We start from the raw sequence: 25,774 nt of genomic DNA, 5'->3' as shown, positions 1-25,774 counted from the left end.
TATTAATTTCACTACTTACTTTTCTTTACTATATGTACTACTATCACCTCACCAATGGTATAATTGGGAAACTGAAAAAAAAATGTCATTTTTTGGTTAAGTTGAACTGCAAGTGCTCGGAAGGGGATAGCTACAAAACATCGCTGGAGATTCTGCAACTGCTTGCAAACTACACATGGGAGGCTAAAATCGTGATAATTTTAGCATCTTTTGTAGTAGAATATGGCCACTACTGTATCTTTGCCAAGCTCGACAAAAGCGATCAACTCACAAAATTAGTGGCGTTGCTCAAGCAGATTCCGGACTACAGTGGTGATGTTTTCGAAAGTAGGAAATCCAGCTTCGAGGCTATTATGGGGGTATTGAGAGTCTCAATTAAGGTGACAAGGTTGATTGCCAAATTTAGGAGTTTCAAAACAAAATACATGACAAATGAGGCACAAGTGATGATTGATGCATGGAATCAAATCCCAATTGCTGTGTATTGGATGACAAGAGTAGTCGTCGCCTGCGCATCTCAGTATTCAGTAATTGTTGGAAAGACTACTGAAATGTAAGCTATTCAAGTGGAGTACTAAAAATGCATCATCTATCATATACTACTCACTTTGCTTGTAAATTTTGCAGAAAAAGTTCGTACACTGAAACATGGAGCATTACTAAATTGGAGCAACAGATGAACGCAATTCATACCTCATTCGAGACACAATTTGATGCGTGCAACATACACATAGGTGAGTAATTAATTATTATAAGTACTAGCTCCATAATTTGATGGAAATTAAAACTTGGCAGAGGAGAAGAAACGGATCAGATATGTTGAGAAGCTAAAGGTGATGTTGCGCCAGAACACAACCCATATGGGCAACCAGAGTGTATTACAGACTATTCTAAAAAGAAGTAAAGATAAAGAATCCCATCTGGTTTTATGTGGGCCTGATTCTGAAGGTGGCAAAAAGGTGCAACCAATAATTCTGAGTGAATAGTAATAGTAGTAATTATGAATCAAATTTTGTGAGTACGTAATTAAAATTAGTGCTTGAAAAATTACAGGTAGAAGTGGAAGTTCTGAAAGGGAAAACAGTGCTGTTACTAATCTCGGGTCTTAAAATTTCCGAAGAAGAAATTACGAAAATAGGCACTTTCTATAGTGAACAATCGAGATTGTGTGGGTCCCGATCGTGGAAAAGATGAATGAAAATGATGAGAATACATTTAAAGAGTGGAAGTGCAAGATGGCATGGCATGCAATCGAGCATCCAAACTATGTGAAACCGGGTTTGGTGAGAGGAGTGGCGCTATTCAGAGAAGTCGATAATGGTGTCGATAGATCCCCGAGGAAGACTGGTTCATAAAGATGCGTTTAGCATGATGTGGACATGGGGTAATGCAGCCTACCTCTTCAGTGAGACGCGTGAGCAGGAACAATGGAAGATTCTCAAGGATTGGAGCCTCGAGTTTATGGTTCAACAAACTACTCCACAAATGTCCAAATGGGTAACTAACTAAACCAATTACTCAATTAAAACAAAATAGAAAATATTACAGTAGTAATTTTGATTCTCTTTATTGCACAGGTAGAAGAAAACAAGTACATCTGCTTGTTTGGTGGTGATGACTATGACTGGATACAAAGCTTCGTAAAAGAAGCAACGACAGTTGCTAGTGAAGCAAAAATCGAGCTACACATGGTGTACATATACAAGAAGAATACGAGAGAAGATCACATGACACAAATTACAAAAACTCTATCAACCACTAGTGTTGAAATATGGGAAAAGAGCACATCCATTAACTTCTGGAAAAGAATCGAATGCTTGCTCTACTCAAAGGTCCACCAGGGAGTCAAACAAAGCGACCGCCACCCCTTCCTCCTCGAGGCAATGGACATGCTTGCCCTTGTGTGTGAGGTCTTTTGGTTTCTACTGTCTAAGGTTGTGGTAATAAAGACTGGTTGGTTGCCTCTGATCAGTCTAGTTTATTGGTGTGCTATTGTTATTTGTTGATCATGTTGCTGTTGTTTGAATTATACTATATTTGATGTAAAAGGGATTGTTCTTCTTATTAAGATTAATGAGTGTTTATTTTATTTATGTCGAGTTTATTAAGAAATCATTGTTTCTTAAGTGGTTGCTCATCAATAAGTTCATCTTTTAAAATGTTCTTGTGAATGAATGGACGGATCCTTATTGCTTAGTGAACAGCAAATTAAAAAAGAAGCTGTCTGAATTCTCATTTGTCATGAAAGCCATAAATATCATAAAAAAAAGGATAGTTTAATCCCTAATTGTGATGCCTGTGTTTTCTATAATTCTTACTCCCTTCGTCCACGATTTAAAGAACCATTTTGCCATTTTAGTTTGTCCATAATTTATAGAACCATTTACTTTATTCCACTTTTAGTATGAAGATCCCACATCCAACCAACCATTTACACTCACAATCCAATATAAAACTAATACTTTAAATGGGTTTCATATTCTACTCACTTTCTCCTTTTACTTTTCTTCATAAAGTCAAACAATTTCTTAAAACCCGTACCGAGCCAAAATGTCTCTTTAAATGGTGGACGGAGGGAGTATTTTCCTTTGTGATGTTTTAGGCTAGGAATCCAAGGCGATATGGATTGGGCTTCCTTAATGGACTTCCTAAACTAATAAAGTTGAGCTTAATTCTATTAGGTGGTGTTCAATTTTCAAGATAAAATAATATCAAGATACAATCTAGAATATCTTATAAGAATATTATCACCGACTCTTTAGAATATCTTTTGAGAATGTCACCACTAACTCTTTGTCTAGTCAACCTTTAGTTAGAAAGTAGTAATTCACAATTCGAGTAAAAATGTCTAAAGAATTGTGTGCCATGCCTAGTTTAATTTACTTGCTGTAGTTTACTTCCTATCTAGGTTAGTTAGTTAGTTAGTTCCCTCACCTAAGTTGTCCAGCTCATGGGTGTTAGTTCCAAACCCAACTCCAAAGTTCATGGAATCGCTAAAACCCCAAGATAGCAAACACTTCCATTCTCCGTGGGATTCGACCTTGGGTTGGCTTAGTAGGGTAGCCAACAACAACCATAGTTAACCCATCTTTAGTCTGCACAGACTTGGACACATCAGGGACCAAAAGAGCTTGAGCTCGGGCTTATATATCCATCAAGTTAACATTTGATTAAATTGAGCCACAATTTAGTTATACCTAAATAGAACATTAATTTGTGTAACTATTGAAATTAAAGCTGAACTCACAACTTAGTGATAAATTACGGATAATATGGGCTACATTCTAAATTATTTTCTTGTCTTTAAGATATCTAATATCCGATAATTAGTTACAACCTATTGGTGGTTTAATTTAATTAATAGGCTTTACAAAGATTTTTTTTTCAAGACAACTATTCACTGTACTGAATTACCCAAAATTTATTTAAAATTTCCACTAGTTGACATTGACGACGCCGAAAACGTCAATTATATTGGAATGATGCAAAATTCATGCAATGATTGTGAAACGGGCTGACAATTCAAACCCAATGCCTTTGCCTTTGCCTTTGCGTACAACGGATTTCGGGTATATGACATCTTTAAAGGGGCAATATCGTCAATTTATTATTTTTGGGTTAATATTTAAAATTTTTGTAATTTCGTTTTATTTCCTTTTGAGGGCCTAAGGTTTGAAGCAACATATAAATAAGTGTCTTTCGTTATTTTATAATAATTTTTTGTCATTTTTAATATTTTTAAATTAAAAAATTAAGGCTTATGTGTTTTTCATTATCGATTCTTTTATTCTTGTGGCAAGTTTGCATCAGTATAATGATGATATAAGGTATATGAAGAAAAACAAGATGAAGAAACTTAAGTTTGTAGAAGAAGATTAACTTTCTACTATGGAGAAAATCGAAGAAGAAATCTTATTGAGAGTAGTGAATGTTTACAATTGAATTACACACAAATGAGTTCATCTAACTAACTATTTAAGCTAGAGATCAAGTGAATGAGATCTTCACAAGATCTTGTTGAGTTGGTTGAAACTAACTCCAACGGCTAGTTACAAACCATGCATCTTGATCAAGTGGTCCGCAGCTCCACCATACGTATGCATTCACCTCTGCCATGCATCTGCCTTGATCAGCCAACGATGCTAACAATCTCCACCTTGGCTACTCATGGCTCCATGTTCTCAAAACTTCATATTACGCAAGCCTACAAGCCTGCAGCAATATTCAAACTTCTCTTTGCTCAGTGGTTTCGTGAGCATATCTGCAGGGTTGTGGGCTGTATCAATCTTTATCACCCTAACCCTGCCACTCTCAACTTCATCTCTAATGAAATGGAGTCGAACGTCGATGTGCTTGCTACGCTCATGAAACATTTGATGCCTATCCAAGCAAATCGCCCCATTGTTGTCACAATGAACAGCCACTGATTTCTGATCTATGCCAAACTCTGAGACCAAACCAAGCAACCCCTTACTCTCCTTTACGGCTGAAGTGAGAGCCATATACTCGGCCTCCGTTGTAGACAAAGTCACTACACTCTGCAAGCTTGACTTCCAGCAAATTGACAAACCAAACAAAGTGAAGACATATCCTGTCTGAGATCTTCTGGTATCAATGTTGGCTGCATAATCTGAGTCACAATACCTAACTAGAGGGTCTCCCTTTGCTCCACCTTCTGAAGTGAATAGGATTCCAAGATTTTGAGCTTCATTCAGATATCTCATCATCCACTTCAAAGCATTCCAGTGCTGTCTTCCATAATCAACCATGTATCAGCTTGTAGAGCTTATTGCATGAGCAATATCTGGTCGTGTATAAATCATCATGTACATCATACTTCCAATTATGTTGGAATAAGGAATCAGCTGCATCTCCTTCTTCTCCACCTCATCTTTATGTTTCTGATCTTTTGTCAACTTGAAGTGTACTGCCAGAGGAGTGGTTGTACTCTTCATGTTATCAGCCTTGAATTTCTTCAAAAACTTGTTGATGTAGTCAGTTTGGAATAGCCACAGCTTCCCATTACTTTTATCTCTTATTATATCCATGCCTAATATTCTTTTGGCAGCTCCAAGATCTTTCATTTAAAAAATGGAACTGAGCTGGCCCTTGATCTTTCTGATCTCACTAATATCCTTGCCTGATATTAACATATCATCCATATACAATAGAAGATATATGGGCGTCCAGAGCCTTTGTCCTAGAGGCAAGGAGCTTAGACATTATTGCATGAGGTGTCGAGTTCGAGCCCTCTTGACATCAGTTGTAATTTCCTCCTATCTATAGTATAGGAGTTTATTTGTTAAAAAAATAGAAGATATATGGGCTCCTTATTCTTCTGTTTCTTCACAAAAACGCAGCTGTCATATAATGATCTACATAATCCTAGCTGTGACAGATTCTCTCCAAACTTCAAGTACCATTGTCTACTGCTTTGTTTGAGACCATACAAGCTCTTTTTGAGCATGCAAACTTTTCCTCCTGATCCAGGGACTTCAAAATCCTGGGGTTGTGCCATGTAGATTGTTTCTTCCAAATCTCCATTCAAGAAGGTTGTCTTGACATCAAGCTGCTCCAATTCCCAATCTTTCTGTGCAGCTATAGCCAACAGAACTCTGATAGAGTTATGCTTGACAACTGGTGAGAATACTTCATTGAAGTCAACTCCCTCTTGTTGATTGAAGCCCTTGGCCACCAGCCTTGCCTTGAATCTGATGTTGTCTGCCTGAGCTGATTCAATCTTCTTTTTGAACACCCATTTGCATCCAATCACCCTTCTCATTTTTGCCTTGTCCACAAGAATCCATATTTTATTCTTGAGTAGAGAGTCTATCTCCTCTCTCATGGCTTGGATCCACTGCTTTGATTCTGGACTGGTAATGGCCTCTACATAGGAGCTAGGCTCTGAATATTCCAGCTGCTCAGCAATGTGAAGAGCATAGAAAAGCATCTCAGTGTCTCTAAATCTAGTTGGAAGCCTGACATTTGTTCTTCTAGTTATGTCCCTGGCCAACTGATAATTTCTTAGATCTTCTTGTGAATCTGAGCTTTCTGTAGAAATATGTTCTTGGCTTTCATTTATAGGACCAGTGATCTCACTTTGATCACCATCATCTTGTGCATCAGGGAGATTAACATAGTCATTCCCAGCAAGGTGAGCACTCTCCACCTCAAAGTGAGCATCATCTTCCATAGCCTCAGAAACAAATCCAAGCCGATTTTCCTTGTTCAGAAAAGGCATCTTGTGCTCAATGAAGACCACATCCCTACTCACCAATATCTTTTGATTACCAGGCTCTAGACACCAGAGCTTATATCCTTTCACACCCTTTTGGTATCCAAGCATGATGCATTTGAGAGCTCTAGCACTCAATTTCCCTTGCTTCTGATGTGAAAAAGCTGTACAACCAAAAGGCTTGATCTGCTATAATCTGACTTCCCACCATACCATCTTTCATCTGGAACTGCTCCACCTATTCTAGATGTTGGGCATTTATTGATCAAATAAGCAGCAGTGGAGACTGCTTCTGTCCATAAATGCTTGCCTGCACCAGAGAAACTTAGCATACACCTTACTCTCTCAAGCAAAGTTCGATTCATTCTCTCAGCAACCCCATTTTGTTGTGTTGGGACTGCCTTGTGTTTCTCTTGACAAAAAAGATCGAACTCCCTGGACAAATACTCTAGTCCATTGTCTGTTCTCAAGACCTTTTGGTGTAGAGCCTTTCTCATTACTAACCTCTATACACCAATCTTTAAATGTTTTGAATGCATCAGATTTTTCTTTCAATATGTACACCCAGACCTTCCTTGACCAATCATCAATGATTGACATGTAATACCTCCCCCCACCTAAACTCTTGACTGGTGCAGGACCCCAAAGGTCTGAATGTATATAGTCTAGAGGAGATGTGGATGTGTGTTTACCTGTTGGAAAGCTTTGTTTTTGGAAAGCTTTGTTTCTTGGACTTTCCCAGCAAGAAATCCTCACAAACCTCCATTCTTTCCTCTGCACTGGCCTCTATCATACCCATCTTGACCAATGCTTTCAGACTTCCCTCTGCTGGATGTCCTAATCTCTGATGCCAAATTCTTAAATCTGGTGTGGTGACTGAGTGTGACTCTCCTTCAATGACTGCAGCCCGAAGATAGTATAGGCTACCATTCCTTCTAGCAACCATCTTGACCTGAGAACCCTTACATATCTGCATCTCACCATGTTGAAGGAATATCCTTTCTGCTCCAAAGTCCCCAGAGAAATCAAGTTTCTTTTGACTTCAGGAATGTATCTGACATCTGATAGCACCTTGATAGATCCATCATCAACTCTTAACATGATGCTTCCTATCCCTCTGATGCAGCATATCTGATTGTTTCCAAAAAGCACAGTCCCTTGTGCATCCCTCATATTCTGAAACCAATCTCTTGTGGGACACATATGAAATGAGCAACCAAAGTCCATTATCCAGAACCCTTTTTCACATTTATCTGTCACATTCATCACTTCAGGCACCTCATCAGCCTAACCATTCACATTATTTGAGTGAGAATTCCCTTCACTAGCCTGCTTCTTCTTCCATGCATAGCAGTCTAGTTTTAAATGTCCTGGCTTCTTGCACCAATAGCAAGAACGAGTTTCTTTAAATCCAGAGCCCTCGGCCTTTGATTCTTCACTCTTCTTTTTAAACTTCTTCTTACTAAACTTCTTGATGTGTAGAGATCCTGGTTGTGGATCTGATCTTGCCATTGATTTCTTCTATAATTCCTTGGCCATGAGCACGACATGGACTTTTTTTAAAGGGAATAGTATTATTTTAAATATAGATTTTTATCTAATGAAAGTACAATGAAATTATAAAAAATCGGCATGGACTTCAGCAAAGGTAATTTCCTTATCTCTCCCGTATAAAATAGCATCCCTCATTTGATCATATGAATTGGGGAGAGCATTGAGCACTAAAATGGCCTTGTCCTCATCAGCAATCTTGACATCAACAGCCTTAAGGTCATCTATAGATTTGCAGAAGTCTTCTAGCTGCTCAAGAATTGACTTATCTTCCAAGAAACTATAAGAATACAACCTTCTCTTCATATAGAGACGATTAGCCAAAGATTTTGCCAGATATACCTCATCAAGCTTCTTCAAAATTCCAGCGGCGGTAGTCAAACCCTGCTGCACAAGAATGGCTCGCATTTTCATTTTCCATAAGCTGTAGTCATTCTTGCCGGTGAATTTTTCGGCATCAAGACGTGCCGCCATTGCTATCCTTTGAGATCGTTCGAATCTTCCCACCGGACGATGCCAATTGATGATACAAGGTATATGAAGAAAAACAAGATGAAGAAACTTAAGTTTGTAGAAGAAGATGAACTTTCTGCTATGGAAAAATTCGAAGAAGAAATCTTATTGAGAGTAGTGAATGTTTACAACTGAATTACACACACAAATGAGTTCATCTAACTAACTATTTAAGCTAGAGATCAAGTGAATGAGATCTTCACAAGATCTTGTTAAGTTGGTTGAAACTAACTCCAACGGCTAGTTACAAACCATGCATCTTGATCAAGTGGTCCGCAGCTCCACCATGGGCCGCAGCTCCACCATACGTATGCATGCACCTCTGCCATGCATCTGCCTTTATCAGCCAACGATGCTAAGATATACATTCGATAATTTTGCTACTATTATACAATTGTTCCAAAATTTGTGATTTAGGTGAACTATAAATCACATATTAGATATAAGAGGCGCATTTACATGCGCTCTGGTGCAATATACATGTAGGACTGTAGGTTATACTCCCTCATCTCTTATTATTTGAGACATTTGTTTTTTACACGAGATTAAAGAATGTTGTATTTTGTAGTTTAAAGAGAGATAAAATAATATAGGAGAAAGAATAAAGTAGGAGAGAAAAGAAAATAAGTACTGCTAAGAAAGAAGATAAAATGGTGACCCTTCTCCGGAGCCCATCGCATGGCTTATCTCCATTTTCTTCTGCCACTTCAGCAGGCCCATCTCATAGCCTATCTCAGAGCCCATCTCATTTCCATATCAGCACTATTTTACTTTATTTTTATTATATCAATGTCTAAATAATTTAATTAAGTTAAAATACGTGAATATATTAATACTTCGATGTATTACAATATTGGAAAAAAGATTATAATGAGAAGCAAATTTCAAAACACTTACAATAAAACATCAGTGCCTATGTGACCACAGTTGTTCAATCATATCACGTTGGAGTGCACGATGGGCTTTGGCCTGGCACATGTCAACAAATGCCTGAAGACGCTTATCATCATTGTATGGTAGACCCTGACGATGAGACTAGCTTGCAACATCGTGGATTGGTTCAACAGTGTTTTCAAATGAATGGGATTGTGAGATATTTATAGTAGGGGTTAGAAATTAAAAAAAACAAAAATTATCAGCCTCGGCTCCCTGCAATGGGAGCCGATGGCAGGGCCCATGAAGAGTCGATCGCCCATCGGTTGAGGCGATGGAGCGGCCCTGGGCGGGAGGCGATTGGGTGTGTTCATCGGCTCCCTCCCCACAAAGGGAGCCGGTGGGGGGACCGATCGCTCGGCCCTTGCGATCGGTCCTCATTGCTAATGCCCTAAGTGAGATTAGACGCTTTGTTTTAGCCCTAAAGAGAAATGACTCAAATAACTTATGATAACTCAAAATGAAATACGACTCAAATAGCTTACATTAGACGGAGTATATAAGTAATTGTAATATTTTTTTTACGTATATGATGTTTTAGTTTCATAAAAATTATATGAATCTAAAATCTAAATTCTCCATTTCCAGCTTTGATTGTTTATATTAATGGTTGGATTATCATGAGGTTAATAATTAGCTGTAGCTGAGATCTAAAGTCACTGTCTTTATGTCTTATTAACAGAGCATTTCACATGCAGTACTAATTAATTATGCCATAATAATATTAGTTAAATGATAATCAATTCTATGCGGACACGTTCATTTTCTTTTGTCAAATCAAAAAATTTTCATATCTTTCGTTCCATTTTCCAAGTTGGTTTGGTGCAATTAATCTATCTTATTAATCTCGACTCCCATGATAATACATATTCCCTCTTATTGATTGATTTTTTTAACCACGAAATTTAAGATAATACTTAATTAATGAGTTGAGTAAAAAGTAAAATAGAAAAGAGAATAGAGTAGAGATATAACGTAAAAAAAGTATGATGAGAGAGAAAAAATTTAGAAAAGTAAATGAATTATGTTTTGCTAAAAAGCAGTCACTTATAATAAATCAGTCACTTATAATGAGACAACAAAAATCAGTCCATAATAATATTAGTTAAATGATAATCAATTCTATGCGGACACGTTCATTTTCTTTTGTCAATCAAAAAATTTTCATATCTTTCCGTCCATTTTCCAAGTTGGTTTGGTGCAATTAATCTATCTTATTAATCTCGACCCCCATGATAATACATATTCCCTCTTATTTATTGATTTTTTTAACCACCAAATCTATACATATATAAAAGGGGAGTTTTGGAGATATTTACAAGATTGCCATTTTATATTAAAATTATAATTTAATTAAAACTAATTTTTGTTTGTGAATTTGTTTAGGGTTAACTGCAGTTTCATGGAAATTAATTAGACTTCCAATAAATGTAATGAATATTGCTAAATATAATTATTATTTAATTAAGACTGATTTTTGGTTGTTACTAAAACTTCCATTAAATGTAGTGAATATTGCAAAATAATTAAAGCAAACTTGAAGACAAATAGGGCGTACAATTTTCTTCCTTAATGTTTGTCAACACGTACATTTCATTCATAATTGTATATTAATTAACAAAAAAAATAACTTCCATAGTTATTGTGTATTAAATGAACACATCTCATCCAAACGTTTACAATATTTAAAGGTACAGTTTACATGCCATGCATAAAATTATACTACCTCATTTTATTAGTCAAACATGACACTACATATTCCCTAATTATAAGGCAATTAATCGTTATTCACACTTAAGTTTATCCGAAGTGGGGAATAGGAAAGGTTTCATCCCAAGGCAATTAATGATTTCAACATATGATCAAATTAATTTTAAAATGTAGAAACGGTTAATATGAAAAAAATGCAAACAACCGTTAATCACAATTAATTTAGTCTGAGTGGATAATATGAATGGTTTTTAGAATATGTAGCGTCATGGTTAATTTATTGGCCTATATATAGATATAACATTTGGAAGCTTGATTACTATCAACACATTTTTGCTTACTCTTTACAGTTATAATCGAATGTTCGAATCGGCTGTCTCCACGGCTTGGCCACAACCGAAATTAAACCCCTTCCAACGATGTCTTTGACTCCTCATTTCAGTTGGTTAGTTAGTATGTCTTGAATCTGTATAGTTTGTCGCTAGCCGGAAGTGGGTCTCGCTATTTATCTCGATTACACAATTGCTATATTAAGTCACAGTATGGTTGTTGCCGTTGAGTTACTCAAAATTGATTCGAGTAGTGAAATAAATAATGTATTTATTCTGTGAATTTCATTGTTGTGCTTCCTGTTATTTTCTTATTGTCAAAGGTAATGAATATTGATAGATTTCACGATTGATAGATTTCATTTGTGAAATGGATGTCGCCTTGGCACTTGGCAACATGCATTTTAAGCATATGGTGTTTTGGTTTCTATTTTTTATAGTATTAAAACAGTTTCTTTGTAGTGACATGGTTGACAAGATCTATTTTAATTATTGTGATTTGGAATTCTCGTGTTTCATAATTACGCTGTCATGGTCTATTTAATTTGTGAAATGGATGCAGTGATGTGTTTAATTTCGATTGATTCGACTTTGTTCTACAAAATAATTGAGTTCTACCCAGCAAAGAAACTTGAAGAATTGAGGGATATTCATTCTTGCTAGGGCAACTTCAACAATACTTCAACTAATTGTTGAGATTGAATTAGCTCCAACCCTTCTGCAAAATGTATCCTATTTCATTTTTTTTGCTATTTTTATATAATATCTATGTTTATTATGCTGAACTATAGCACAAAGCTCAAATGAGTATTTTTTTTAATGTTGCAAATTTCATTTACACTATTGCTTCTTTGTTTGTGGAATAGAGAAATGGAGACAAGTACCTAATTTAGTTGGCCGACGAGTAAAGCTTATGTAGAAAGATGTTTGTTGTCTAGAAAAAAAAGCCACATAGGTTATATCGGCTGATAAAGTTATCGAATGTTCACATATGGACAAATGCGTTAGAATTATAAACGTGTATAATTTTATAATTAGTGGCTGATTATATGAATAGATTCCTTCTTGGAAATATATGTAATGGTAGAGTCGTCTTTTGAGGCTATATTATAGGGATATTTTATTTTTTTAAAATAACAATTTATATATGCAATATTGGGAGCAATTTTTAGGCCTAGATATAAGGGACATGTATTATTTGATCATAATCGATGTTAAATTGCTAATCAACCAACAATTCTCCATCATTAATGTTAATGGAGATTTCGTACACTTTTTGAATGGTCAATATTAATCTTGATCAATATAATAATTAGAGGATTGGCTGTAGTTTTGTAATTAGAGATTTCAACATAGAGATTTGTACTCTTAAGTTTCCTTAGTTACATTTAATTTTAAATATAAAACAAATTAGTTATAACAAAACACTATAATTAAGAAATTCAAATTTGTTTTAGTTTTTTATTTTTTAAACAATACACTATTATTCATGTTTGATAATTTTTTTATTATTTATAAATTAGTTGTGATTCACTTAAAAATTAGTAAAAATTATTATTTAAATTAATTATTTGTTTGGTTTAATATTATAAATAACAACTATACTAATGTTAAATTATGTATAATTCAAAAGTAATAAAACATCTAATATAATAAGTTATTTGAGCCTTCGTATAGTATTCCATTCCTTCTATTATATTCCTTGCACCTGTGAAACACAATTATTTGATTAGATAGAATACAAGTCTAGCTTCAACAAAACACTACTTCGACTCCAATAAATAATATCATTAGATGAATAGATGCTTTGATGAATGCAAGCAAGATTTTCTTTGTTTACCGTTCACATAGCCCTATTGTAAAGCATTTTCTTGATATGAGAACATAAACAAATTTACAACCATGATTCAGGTAAACAAACATCTACTATCAATAAGAATTATCACTCAGGCCGACCCAGTATAAGATATCGAATACAGATCTAAAACCCCCAAAATTGAATAAGTGATCAACAAAGTAAAATTGAACTGGGACGGAGTGAGAATTTTATTGATATTTGGCTCATTTGTTGGTCATGATGAGTATATTTTAAAGTTGAGGGTTTGTGAGAAAATTAATACTATAATACAAATTTATTTAATTCAATCATTTAATTTTCTTTCTCATTTTTAGCGTCTTTTATATTTCATTACTTTGATTAATAATAATATATAAAATACAATCCAATAAAATTTAATCGTAGTTAATAACGTATTGATATAAAATTTACAATTGCCAATTTGTGGGGCTTTAGTATTGAGGAAATTAAAAGGTTTTATTTTAAAATAACTAATGAATTTAGGACATAAACATTTGTATGCAAAATTGTAGTACTAATATTGAAAACGGTAGGGATATTTTCCATGTGCAATATAATTGTTCGGTATAATATCTATATATCATATTACTTTTATATTTTGAATTATATTTTTCTGTATTATAGATCTAAATTAGTTACAATCTACCACTATAATTATGCATCTATCCCTAAAATTATGGAATTAAATTAGTGTTAGGTTTTGAGTTTTCAAATAAAATTCTATTCATTTAAAGTTTAATTATATATTACAAAATTGTATTCGTGGATTCAGTTAAGATTTGAAAATTAATTCTACAATAATTACTTGAACTAATTTATTTATGAATATAATATTGACATTAATTGACTATGTATTATTTTAATTTCTTTATTTTGCTATTCTTATTATTGTACTTTTGGGGTTGTTTACAATACTTTTTTTCATAATTTACGAATTAGTATTATTTTATTTACTAAAGTTAAGTTTTATTAATATTTATTTTAATCTATACTGTAGTCCGTCTCTGCGTTTTATAAAACTGCCAAATTAATTATATAATAATTAATAACCAATTAAGAGCATGAAATTAATATGATTATACCATTAATTTCTCTAAACGTTTTTTTACTTAAATTATCAATTAATTATTATTGATTATCTATATAAATGCATTTAATGTATAGGGACAATTGAAAGGTTTTAGAATTTGTAGGTAACTCTAATATTTATCAATAAATATATGTTTATTTCATTGTGAAAGTATGTTTCATCCAACAATAAATTTCATTACCGCTTTCTCAAAGGATTCAACACCAGCGGCCTACAACAAGGTTTCTCTTGCAACGATAAATGGAGACGGATACAGAGGCGGTAAAGATATAATCCTGTAAGAAAGAGTGAAAAGGCAAAGAGCCAAAGATACGAGTCTGAGGTTGTGGAGAGAGAATCCTGTGAGATATGGTGAAAGGAAAGTAACAATTTTAAATCCTATTTTGAGCATTCTCTATTTCATTGGTGTTAGTACATATTCAAGCTTTTTTAATATCAATTTGTTTTATTTTTGTTAGTTTTATTTAAATGTTTTTTGTCTTAGCTTATAGACATTCTTTTCATAAGAAATCACATAAGCTAACTAACTATCTATAATATTTTGAAGCTACAACTTTGCACATTCGTCGCTACCCTTCCATATTTTTTCATGCAAAGAAAACACCAAAAGCCAACGAAATGGCAAAATGAAGCAAAGAAGACGTAGAACATAAAATTTCACATTGTTTACTCGCAAATGTATAAATCATCAATTTGGAGATTAACGTGGAAAATAAGGTTGTGAGGCAGAGTAATTGTAAATTGAGATTTGTGCTTTACTATTTCTTTTTATTTATTTTGTTATTCTTATTATTGTACTCTTACTATTACGGTTGTTTACAAATTACAATAAGTTTTTTCATAGTACAAATTATTGTTTTATTATTCTAATGTTTGTATATGCGTTTTTATTTATTTTGTAGTTCATCATTTTATCTTTTAAGGTGATATCATTGCCCTCATGATATTTTTTTTGTTGTATTTTTAATATTTCAGATAGATTTAGTATTGATAGTATTTTAGTATAGAAGTGTGTATGTTACTAATGACAATATATTTCTTTGTTGTAGAGACTTAATAAGTGTTGTAATTAACAAATATCATTCAATTTGATTTATTAATTTGATATTTAAAATTTATCCTCATATTAGGAGAAGTGGTAATTATACATTCTTTAGGTTTTTCTGTTTTATGTGATGTAAATTTACTTTATTTTTTAGTCTCACGGCCAGAGTCATTTTTCCATTTTATAAAAATAATGTACAGTATTATTTTCCACGTGTTTATATTTTAGCAGCATCTTAACTTCCTTCGTTTGTTTTTACTAAGCGGGCGAAAAGTTTTGGTTTTTACTGATCCCCGTGATATCAAAGTCTCTACATTGGTATAAAAGTACAATTATATAAAATTCATAATGATATTTAGGGACATTTAATATTGCCACTGATTGGTATTTATAAGTATGAGGAATAAAGACCTTTTGTTGTATGAGTATGCAGATTAACCAAAAGGTTGTAAAGTAAATTATGATATTAGTGCTTCAATGGCCTTCCATTTCATTTTCCACAATTTATTATACATTTATTCGTTACTCATTTCATACAATTACAATGGCGGAAATTATTGTCATTCATTTTCCAAAATTTGATAACATTTACGTAACGCTTAGTTTTTAATTTTTGAGAAATTAAAAGGTTTTAAAATTTTTAATAATAGGTGAAGAAAGTGAAAAGGTTTTGAGGGGTTATCTTCTATTTTTTGGACTATAAATATATGACATTTGGTAATTTATCCACTCACATATTTTTTTCATCATGTTTTCCACTCCATATTTTCCAATACTCTTCATATTGTTTAACATGAAGTTATGATATTCTTTTTATTTTTTTCTATTATTAAAGTTTTTTTAAAGTGATTAACAAAGTAAAATTGAACTGGGATAGAGGGAAGATTTTATTTATATTTGGCTCATTTGTTGTTCATGATGATTATATTTTGACGTTAAGGGTTTAGGATTTAGGTTTCAAGGTTTGGGTTTTTAGCGTATTAGGGTCACTATATTACAATGTAATGAAGCTCGACTATGATAAAGTATAGTACTGATTTAAATGGATACATAATACAAAAAAGATTCCACACAATTTTGTGACAATATTATTCTGCGTCGGCGCGTTTATACTTCAAAATACAATTTTAAAACCGTTTTGAGGTTTGAAAAGCTATCGTCCAATTTTAAAACTTGCAATACTACCAATTTGTTATCGTCCAGTGCAATCTTAAATTATAGCTTTTGATAAACAATATCTTAAATCTCATTAGGGGAAGTGGTAATTATACATTCTTTAGGTTTTTTTTGTGTTGTGTGATGTAAATTTACTTTATTTTTTAGTCTCACGGTTATTATATGCAACGATTAGGTGGGCCGAAAAACAACATATGCTGCATGTGGTGGTTTTGCAGCATTCTTGGTTGTCATAAAAAATGTTTTAGAATTGATAAGGATTTTAGTTTTCAAGGATGAGGTTGAAAGTTCTATCTATAATTTAATGTTTGAATATTATGTTCCAATATTGATTTGTAAATATTTTTACCTTCATATAACTTAAAATTTTATTACTCATTTTGTTCATTGTTATTATATGCTATGATCTTTTGTTTATAATTTTTGAATAATAATATTGTTTATAATTTTGTTTCAATCATATAGAAACTAACAATCAATGTTTTGGAAATATCTTAGTCCGTGCATAGCACGGGTGTAATACTAGTTTAAGATAATACTTAAGTAATGAGAAGTAAAAAGTAAAATAGAAAAGAGAATAGAGTAGAGATATAAAGTAAAAAAAGTATGATGAGGGAGAAAAAATTTAGAAAAGTAAATGAATTATGTTTTGCTAAAAATCAATCACTTATAATAAATCAGTCACTTATAATGAGACAACATAAATCAGTCCATTTTCACTTATAGTAAGAGCATATGACAACAAAAAAAAAAGAAAAATCCGTCACTTATAAAATCAGTCCATTTTCACTTATAGTAAGAGCATATGACAACAACAAAAAAAAGAAAAATCAGTCACAGAGGTGTATTTATGTAGTTAAACGTAAAGAGAAAGAAAGAAACAGAGGAGAAAAAATTAAAAAACAAAAATAGATCAATAAAGTAGGATAAATAATAAAGTAAGAAACGGTATAATAAGTGATCAATATTATATAAGTATATTGTTTTTTTGTTAAAAATAATAATTAATTGTTTATAATAAGATATAAAAGAAAGAAAATCAATCACTTATAATGAGACTCAGCAAATATTACTGAAGTACTAAAATTTTACTCATATTTTAAACTGAGAGATTGAGACTCAGCAAATATTACTGAAGTAATAAAATTTTAATCATATTTTATACCGAGCATAATTCTATTACTGATATAGATTATAGATGAAAGATCCATATGGGTGTGTTATAAAAGAAAGATAAGGTTAGATGTAGCTGTCATTGTCTCATTTTTTATCAGAGCATTTCATAGGCAATACTAATTAACTGTGCCGTAATAACCATTAATTAAATGATAATCAGTTAAGTGCGGACACGTTCATTTTCTTCTCTGATTTCAAAAAATTTTCATATCTTTCACCCCATTTCCCTAAGTTGGTTTGATTTAATTTATGTTGTTGAATCTCGATTCCAAGTTCTTAGGCAATACTAATTAGTATTCCCATTTCATAGGCAATACTAATTAACTGTGCCATAATAACCATTAATCATTTTCTTCTCTGAAATAAAAAAGTAAACATATAGCAAGATTGAAATTAAAGATCAACCTCAATAGAGACCTTGTTCAACAAAAAGGCTAATGTTGATGGGCTCCAATCTCGACTTCATCGTATCAACTATATCCGGAACAAGCTTCAGCATTGCCAGTGATTTTGCCAGCGGCTCTGTTGTGAAGTGGTTCGCGACCAGCCAGAACTGGCCGTAGCTGACGGCGAATGAGGCTAGGACCACCACGGCTTTCGCCTCCCAAGTGTAGCTCGACAGAGCGTTCAGAATCTCCACTGCCAGAGTATGGTTGTCGCCTCCGCCCGAGCACTTGCAGGACAACTGATCATAGGAAACACCAGATTTACTTAGACAACCCAAACTCACATTTGTATGATATTGTTCGGTTTGGCTAAGCCTCATTTTTTTTATTATGGGTAAATGAACATAATTTTAATACTAATGGAGGTTGTACTTATATATTAGTTGCATGGATGGTTTGAACCCTAACAAACCTTAAATGATCAAATATATCTAAATAAAAGTAAACATATAGCAAGATTGAAATTAAAGATCAACCTCAATAGAGATCTTGTTCAACAAAAAGGCTAATGCGTCGCCGATGCAATCAGAGCTGGTCAGTGCGGCCGTTTCACCGTGTATTCCGGTGTGATTCATCGAGCCCTGGTCATGAGCAGCAACTACTTAAGGCATATCTAAACAAACCAAGTACCAAAAAAAAGGACAAAAGTGCTTACATTGTGAATTCCAGGGGTAACAACATTGAAGATATCCTTAACTATGACAAGAATTGATTCTGTGTCTATGGAACGCTCATTGTAAGCATGAGTTGCCTGAATTTGCTTCCTCGGCGCCAGGTCGTCGGAAAACATTGAACGGCGGTCGTGGCGGAGGAGCTGCGGATTTCCAGCTGGGACAATGGCGGTTGACATTGTTTACGTTTATGTATTTTGCTTTTTGTCAAGGATTTTGTGTGATGTTTTTGGTTGAATATAGGTTGTAATGCTCGGTTAATAAAGTAAAAATAGATATATATGAAAAGTAATTAAAATATTGTTAGTGGAAAATGAGTCATACCTCAATAAAAAGAAAATAGTTTTCAAAATTAGAACGTGCATACTCTTGTAGAACGGACTAAAAGGGAAAATAGTACATGCTCTTGTGGTACAGACAAAAAAAGAAAGATGGCGTACTCTTATGGACGGAGAGAGTATATCTCCATCCGTTCCAACAAGATAGAGAGGTTTAAAGAACGACACAATAATTTTTTTACTATATTTGTACGTAGACTTTAATTCGAGTAGAATTTTTGTTTAGAAAAAACTAGAGTTTAATTTGGTCGAATTTTTATTTTGAGTCCATTGATTAGTCGGAAATTGAAGTTATGTACTCCGCTTGAGTACAAAGTGGGAGTGTGTAGGAGTAAGTAATTTTTTAATAACATTTATATCATAAATATGACTTAAATTAGCATTAGACTAGGATGATTGCATAGGTGGATGAGTTGGCACTTCACGAGAATCACGACGTTTAAATAATTTTCTGCAGTTAAAAAAATTGACGTGTATGAGACGCGGTGGTGTGTTACAAATTACAATAGTAATTTGTCACTATATTATGAGTCTGAAAGATTTGCATATTTTCGTGGAATGATTTTTATATTCACCCAAATAACTTTATTGTACGATATAAGATTTGCATATCTCGTGGATTGATTTTATACTGACCCCTGTATCTATATGCACAAAAATATTGTTCGAAATGACAAACATGGTCAGCACAATTTAGTGGGCTATACACGATGTTTTAAAAGCCAGACCATTTTAGTAAGCTAAGGAAGCTACTTAGTTTAACCGGTTACACAAGTTGAATAACTAGTCGAATTGTTGTATTATTGCAGATATATATAACTACTTGCTACTTCTATAATATAAATACATTAAATTTAGTTAAAATTACAATATAGTACTACCTCGGTCCCGTATTAACTGTCACATTTACTTTTCTGCACTCGTTTTGTAAAAATGATAATAAATAGTTAAAGTCGAGAAATAGTAAAATCAGAGAGAGAATAAGGTAGAGAAGAGTCTTCTTTACATTATTCTCTCTCTTACTTTACTATTTCTCCACTTTAATTATTTATTATTAATTTTACAAAACGAGTGCAGAAAAATATATGTGACAGTTAATGTGGGACGAAGGTAGTAATTAATAATAGTATATCACGAAAAATATTAAACCTTATATCTAACTAAATTTATACTAAATAAATATAAAAATATTAAAAATAAGTGAATGACAAAATGTAATTAATTTTTTTTATCAAAAGTATAATTAAATACTTAAATAATTTATTAATTAGTGTAGCCCAAAAAAAATAATATTTTATACAGACAATAGATAACGTTCATATTAATTTAAAATATTTTGTATAGAAAATATATATAACTAGACCTAAATTATTAGTTAGTTTAGATTAAAAAATATATAAATATTTAGTGAATAAAAAATGTTATTTAATAATATATAAAAATAATAAATCTTAGGTATAATTAATATATACAACTTCCTCCGTCCCTCATTAACCCATGACAATAAATTATACTCCATTTTTCTGCAAATTTCTTTATCAATCAAAATTTATAATTGAGATTTCGACAAAATCCTTATGAAAATAATTAAGAGGTTATTTACACGTATATCAGTGCTTATACTACTATATATTTAAATGTGTACTCAGGACAAATAATGTAATCAATTACTGCTATATATTATTGATAAAGACGAAAACATACAGTACTAACTTCTCTTACATTGTTAACTTGCTAACTCATCAACGCGGTGTATTAAAAATGTCAATACGATCATATTAAAATGTTAACACAAATATATGATGATATTTTAAATATCAGTGTTAACACAGTGTGCTAAAAAATCAACTAAGTTTATGCTTGTATTAACATTTTTAATGCACTGCATTAATGAGCTAACAGAGTTAGCAACTTAAAAAAATTATCAATGGACCACACCTCCCATATCACATTTGTAATTTTTAAAATACTTTATTAACCCTGGACTACTATAAATAGAAGCTCGAGAAGCCACAAGCATCCACCACATCCAAAGCAAAACCTAAGTAATTAACCATGGCCAAGCTTTTCCAAACCCTAATTCCAGTGCTTTCCTCCATAGCCTTGCTCCTTGCCACCGCTAACATGGCGCGGTCGCAGACGACCTCCTTCCAATATGATTTCTACGGCCAGCAGCCGACCGACCTACTGTTACATGGCGACGCTCACTTCCCTTCCGACTCCACCTACCTCCGCATGACCAACACCGACAGCTCAGGCAACCCGTTGCAATACCGCGTTGGCCGAGCCGTGTATTCCAAGCCGATCCAATTTTGGGAAGCAGGAGCTCAGGTCGACCTCGAAACCACCGTAAAATTCATCATCAACCCCAAAAGCGGCGACTCAAACCCCGCCGATGGCTTCACCTTCTTCATCCAGCCCGTTGGATCCCCAGTCGGTTTCACCGTCGGCAGCTTTGGAATCTTTGACTCATCCGGTCAAAATCCGTCCGTCTTTGCCGTGGAATTTGACATCTTCGTTAACGGCGGAGTGGATCCGAATTATCGTCATGTTGGGATTGACATTGGATCAAATGTTTCCAAAAACACAACCAACGTCGGCAACGCATTTCTGGGGCAGGAGGTGACTGCCCGTATCAACTACCAGCAAGCAACCAAATTGATCAGCGTTCAAGTCACGGCAGCCTCACAAAGTTTTGAAGTGAGCTATATGTTCGACTTGAGCACCATTCTCCCTCAGCAGGTTGAGGTCGGAATATCCAGTGCCACCGGAGGCCAAATCGCCGTTCACGACCTCATATCGTGGTATTTCACTTCCACTCTTGTGCTTACCAGTGCCAACCGTGAATTGGAGGATGATCACATTCGCCAGTATGTGTGATTTTCATGGTAGTATTGTAAGCTAAATAAGGACGTTTATAGGTCCAAAAATAAGGCTAATGACCGTCTTATTGATGTATTATGTATCACGTCTTTATCAGCTTCACTACCAAGATTGGAATGGAATCAGTTTGTGTGGTTTTGTTACGATTCTTGCGTTTACTTTTCATTTAAAACTAATAAGGGAATATTGAAAATATAAAAGATAATTTATTTTACTGAACTAATTAATTTCGAAATCTACATAACTATTTATCCTACAAATATTCTTCCTTATATTATTAAAGCTTTCAAGAGAAATATCATCCAAAATCCAATTATATAATGTGTCAGAAATTTTAATACGTGCGTGCGTTGTGCGTCATTCACTATAAAATGAGGGATTTACCAACGGTGAGGCAGTCGCAGTACGTAGATTAATGATTGATTATTCGTTGATAAATTTACCGACATTATTGGTACATCTCAAGGATCAATAATTTAAAACCTAACGAAATGCACGTTGGACTGATTACAAGATAGAGGCAAGAAATTCATAGATGAAACATGATTTATTTAGGAAGTTGGGCTCAAGAGAGGATTATTGGAGATCGTGGTTTGAATAGTCCAAAATTGCAATAATTTAAATATATCTAAGTGGGCCAAAGTTTTAAAAATATATGAACTGTTTAATGAAAATTGAAGCCCAAAAGAATTGTAACTTCATAAAAATATTGACTCGTAAATTTATCCAAATTGTGTTATTCGTGTATACTCCCTCCGTCCGCGAATAGGAGTCTCATATCTTTTCGGCATGAATTTTAAGAAAAGTGGGTGGAAGAAATAATGGAATATGGATTCCAATTGTATATACTCCCTTCGTCCCATAGAAATAGGTCATTTAGGAACGACACGGGTTTTAATGTGTAATTGGCAAAGTAAAAAAGAATGAGAAAAAGTAGTTGAAATTGTGTAGTGGATTGTGGGGCTCATAAATGATAAAGGAAAAAGAAGGAGAAAAAGGTTTCCATAAATGGATATGGACTATTTCTGTGGGACGGCCGAAAAAGGAAATATGACATATTTCTATGGGACGGAGGGAGTATTAGTTTAAAAGTGAACTACAAAAACACTCCATGGACTAAGGGTTTAAGTCGCCAATAGTTCATAGACTTTAAAAATATCTCCAGTAGTCCATGGACTAAGGGTTTATTTCATCGGTAGTCCTTTTTTATGCAAATAAACGGAGAAGTATTAGAATAACTGAACTGGTAGATAAAGAACTCAACTTAATGAGAACTCTGAAGTATAAAAACTCAATGTAAAAATAATATTCAAAGTCTGTCTTTAAAGATCAACAATGAGGCCTTTATATAGGCAAAATGAAATCCTAAACTTATGGAAAATAAAACTAGAAGGAAAATAACTAAAAGGAAAATAAGCAAAATAGGAAAACCTAATTTGCAAAAGGAAAAACAATTACTTCTAATATTTTTCCATCTACTAATTATATTAACTAGGAAATAAATAAACCAAAAATATATCTCTTTCAATACTGCATAATACCCTTCTTGAAAAAGACTTGTCCTCGAGTCCGTCCTTAAGTCTGCTTTATTGAAATAGTATCTTAACTCATTCAAAATTTCTCCAATTACATCCTCATGACCCTCATAAGTAAACTTTGCATCAAGCACTTTCCCCAGGGACATTGCAGAGACATCCGACCGACAAATATTACAATCATTCGAGCCACTCAATAGATATCCTCCTTTGAATGCGCTCCACGACAAACCATATCCTTCTTTATCATGTTTTAGTTCAAAATTCTCATCTTCAAACTTCACAATCACATCATCAACAATGCTATCACACAAAACATTCTTGTGTATATCCTTCTTAAACACAGAGGAAGTAAACATATTAGAAATTCTCTGCTTACCCATCCAGAGGAAGATTTCCCAGAAGTATAATCAGATCTTGGAACCAGGTCTGCTGTGTACTTGCGGAATTGGGACTTTGCACAGCTGGGATCACCCATAATGCAGTCAATAATGCCTTCCCTTAAGTTGATGCCTTCATATGTAACTTTATGGACACCACACATGAGCATTAGCAGAATTGTCCGCTTTATATCTTGGTGACCAAAAATTGTTGGTACAATACTATTAACTAGATTGGTGAAGAAGTCAGGAGTATTCCTCATTCGTTGTCTAACATCTAACTCTTCTGTTGTAAATTGCTGACTAACATCTTTATCAACATCCTTCCTTTTTCTAATACCAGTATCCCTTCTGCCATTCAAAATTACATCGCCAACACCGTCAACATTCCCAAACATGAACCCTAGAAGACGTTTTTCCCCTTCAGCCTCATCATACTCCTCATCGTCATAGACAACAACGCCCTCATCTTCGGCAACATCGTCAAATTTTACGGAAGGAGGCGAAGATTTGCTCATCAATACAGGGAGCTCATAGAACATATCCTCGTCGTATACGGGCTCATCATACACCGGCATCGACAACATATCCTCGTCGTATACGGGCTCATCATACACCGGCATCGACAACATATCCTCGTCGTATACGGGCTTATCATAAACCACCATCGACAATATATCCTCATCGTATACAGGCGTTTCATACACTGACATCGAAAATATATTGCTATTACTAATCTTCGACGGTTCATCCGCATCAGATGATGTGAAGACTTCGCTGAATAATGGATCGTCCATCGAACGAGGCTCTGCCGCATCAGACCTCATTGGTTTGGATTTCCGCCGACGCTTCTCCCGTCGTTGGAGGTCTCGAACCTGTCGTCGCAAATCACCGATCTCGATGTCGCGCTGGAGGTCTCGAACCTGTTGTCTCAGATCATAATCTCGATGTCGTGTTAGTGATAAACAGAGAATGTGAACAGACTGATCAACTGAAAGGCGTGAAAAACACTTTCATATCAAATATATTTGACGGTTCTATCAAAAATTTGATCGGATACAATTCAGGTGTAAAACAATTTCGTATGTCTTTTTCTTGTTCTACTTTTCGAACCAGAAATCGATCAATATGTAGAGGTTTAGGATAAAACGTTGCATCCCTTCATTTCACAACCGAAAATAACTGATTGTTGGCGGGTTATAAAATTGCAATTTGGTCCTTCAATTATCGAAAATTCCATTTCCGGATGAAGATTTCTGCACAGCTCGACCCCAGCCAGGGGCTCTGCCCTTTGGACCCCGCCAGGGGCTGCCGCCCCTTGGACCCCGCTCTCGGGGGCGCTGCCCCCGAACCCCCGTCTAATCATAACGAATTCAAATAAGTGTGAACTCCGCACTTCCAACTTATTTGATGTCTCGTTATAATTATATTGATCAATCAAGTTAATCCAATTACACTAAAATATCCAACATGTCGCGCAGATCACGTTGTCGTGCAACCTCTTTGTTTGGGAGATCTCCACATCCCCCACCACGACCGCAGCCACGAGCATCGCCAAGTCTGCCGCCATGTCTACGTTCAGCCATTGATAATCAACCTGGATCGTGATACCAAATAATGCAGAAACGTACGGAGAAGTATGAGAATGACTGAACTGGTAGATAAAGAGCTCAACTTGATGAGAACTCTGGAGTATAAAAACTCAATGTAAAAATAATGTTCAAAGTCTGTCTTTAAAGATCAACAATGAGGCCTATAAAAGGAAATCCTAAACTATGGAAAATAAACTAGAAGGAAAATAACTAAAAGGAAAATAAGCAAAGTAGGAAAACCTAATTTGTAGAAGGAAAAACAATTACTTCTAATATTTTTCCATCTACTAATTATATTAACTAGGAAAAAATA

At 34.1% G+C, this 25,774-nt stretch overlaps 2 protein-coding genes across 2 annotated transcripts; one reads left to right on the top strand and one right to left on the bottom strand.

Moving 5' to 3' along the window:
• Nucleotides 1-17,849: 17,849 nt before the first annotated feature.
• Nucleotides 17,850-18,957, bottom strand: LOC121803504 (protein SIEVE ELEMENT OCCLUSION B-like). Its single transcript, XM_042203155.1, has 3 exons — nt 18,718-18,957; nt 18,539-18,643; nt 17,850-18,301 (listed from the first exon to the last, which is right to left on the bottom strand). Exons 1-3 carry the CDS (start codon nt 18,910-18,912, stop codon nt 18,023-18,025), a joined length of 579 nt encoding a protein of 192 aa, XP_042059089.1. The 5' UTR covers nt 18,913-18,957; the 3' UTR covers nt 17,850-18,022.
• Nucleotides 18,958-21,092: 2,135 nt separating this feature from the next.
• On the top strand, nt 21,093-22,097 carry LOC121803107 (lectin CPL-like). Its single transcript, XM_042202811.1, has one exon. It carries the CDS (start codon nt 21,127-21,129, stop codon nt 21,949-21,951), a length of 825 nt encoding a protein of 274 aa, XP_042058745.1. The 5' UTR covers nt 21,093-21,126; the 3' UTR covers nt 21,952-22,097.
• Nucleotides 22,098-25,774: the final 3,677 nt, after the last annotated feature.

The sequence above is a fragment of the Salvia splendens genome, chromosome 5 (genome assembly GCF_004379255.2).
Source record: "Salvia splendens isolate huo1 chromosome 5, SspV2, whole genome shotgun sequence".
Taxonomy (NCBI): domain Eukaryota; kingdom Viridiplantae; phylum Streptophyta; class Magnoliopsida; order Lamiales; family Lamiaceae; genus Salvia; species Salvia splendens.
The sequence above is the reverse complement of the archived record's forward strand: the minus strand, read 5'-3'. Positions and strand labels throughout refer to the sequence as shown.

Excerpts from the sequence above, each read along its gene's own strand:
- LOC121803504 (XM_042203155.1), bottom strand. The coding sequence starts at position 18,912 with ATGTCAACCGCCATTGTCCCAGCTGGAAATCCGCAGCTCCTCCGCCAC. Across the intron at positions 18,644-18,717 it reads TTACCCCTGGAATTCACAAT|GGCTCGATGAATCACACCGG; the intron begins GTAAGCACTTTT and ends GCTCATGACCAG. Across the intron at positions 18,302-18,538 it reads TGAACAAGATCTCTATTGAG|TTGTCCTGCAAGTGCTCGGG; the intron begins GTTGATCTTTAA and ends TCCTATGATCAG.
- LOC121803107 (XM_042202811.1), top strand. The coding sequence starts at position 21,127 with ATGGCCAAGCTTTTCCAAACCCTAATTCCAGTGCTTTCCTCCATAGCC.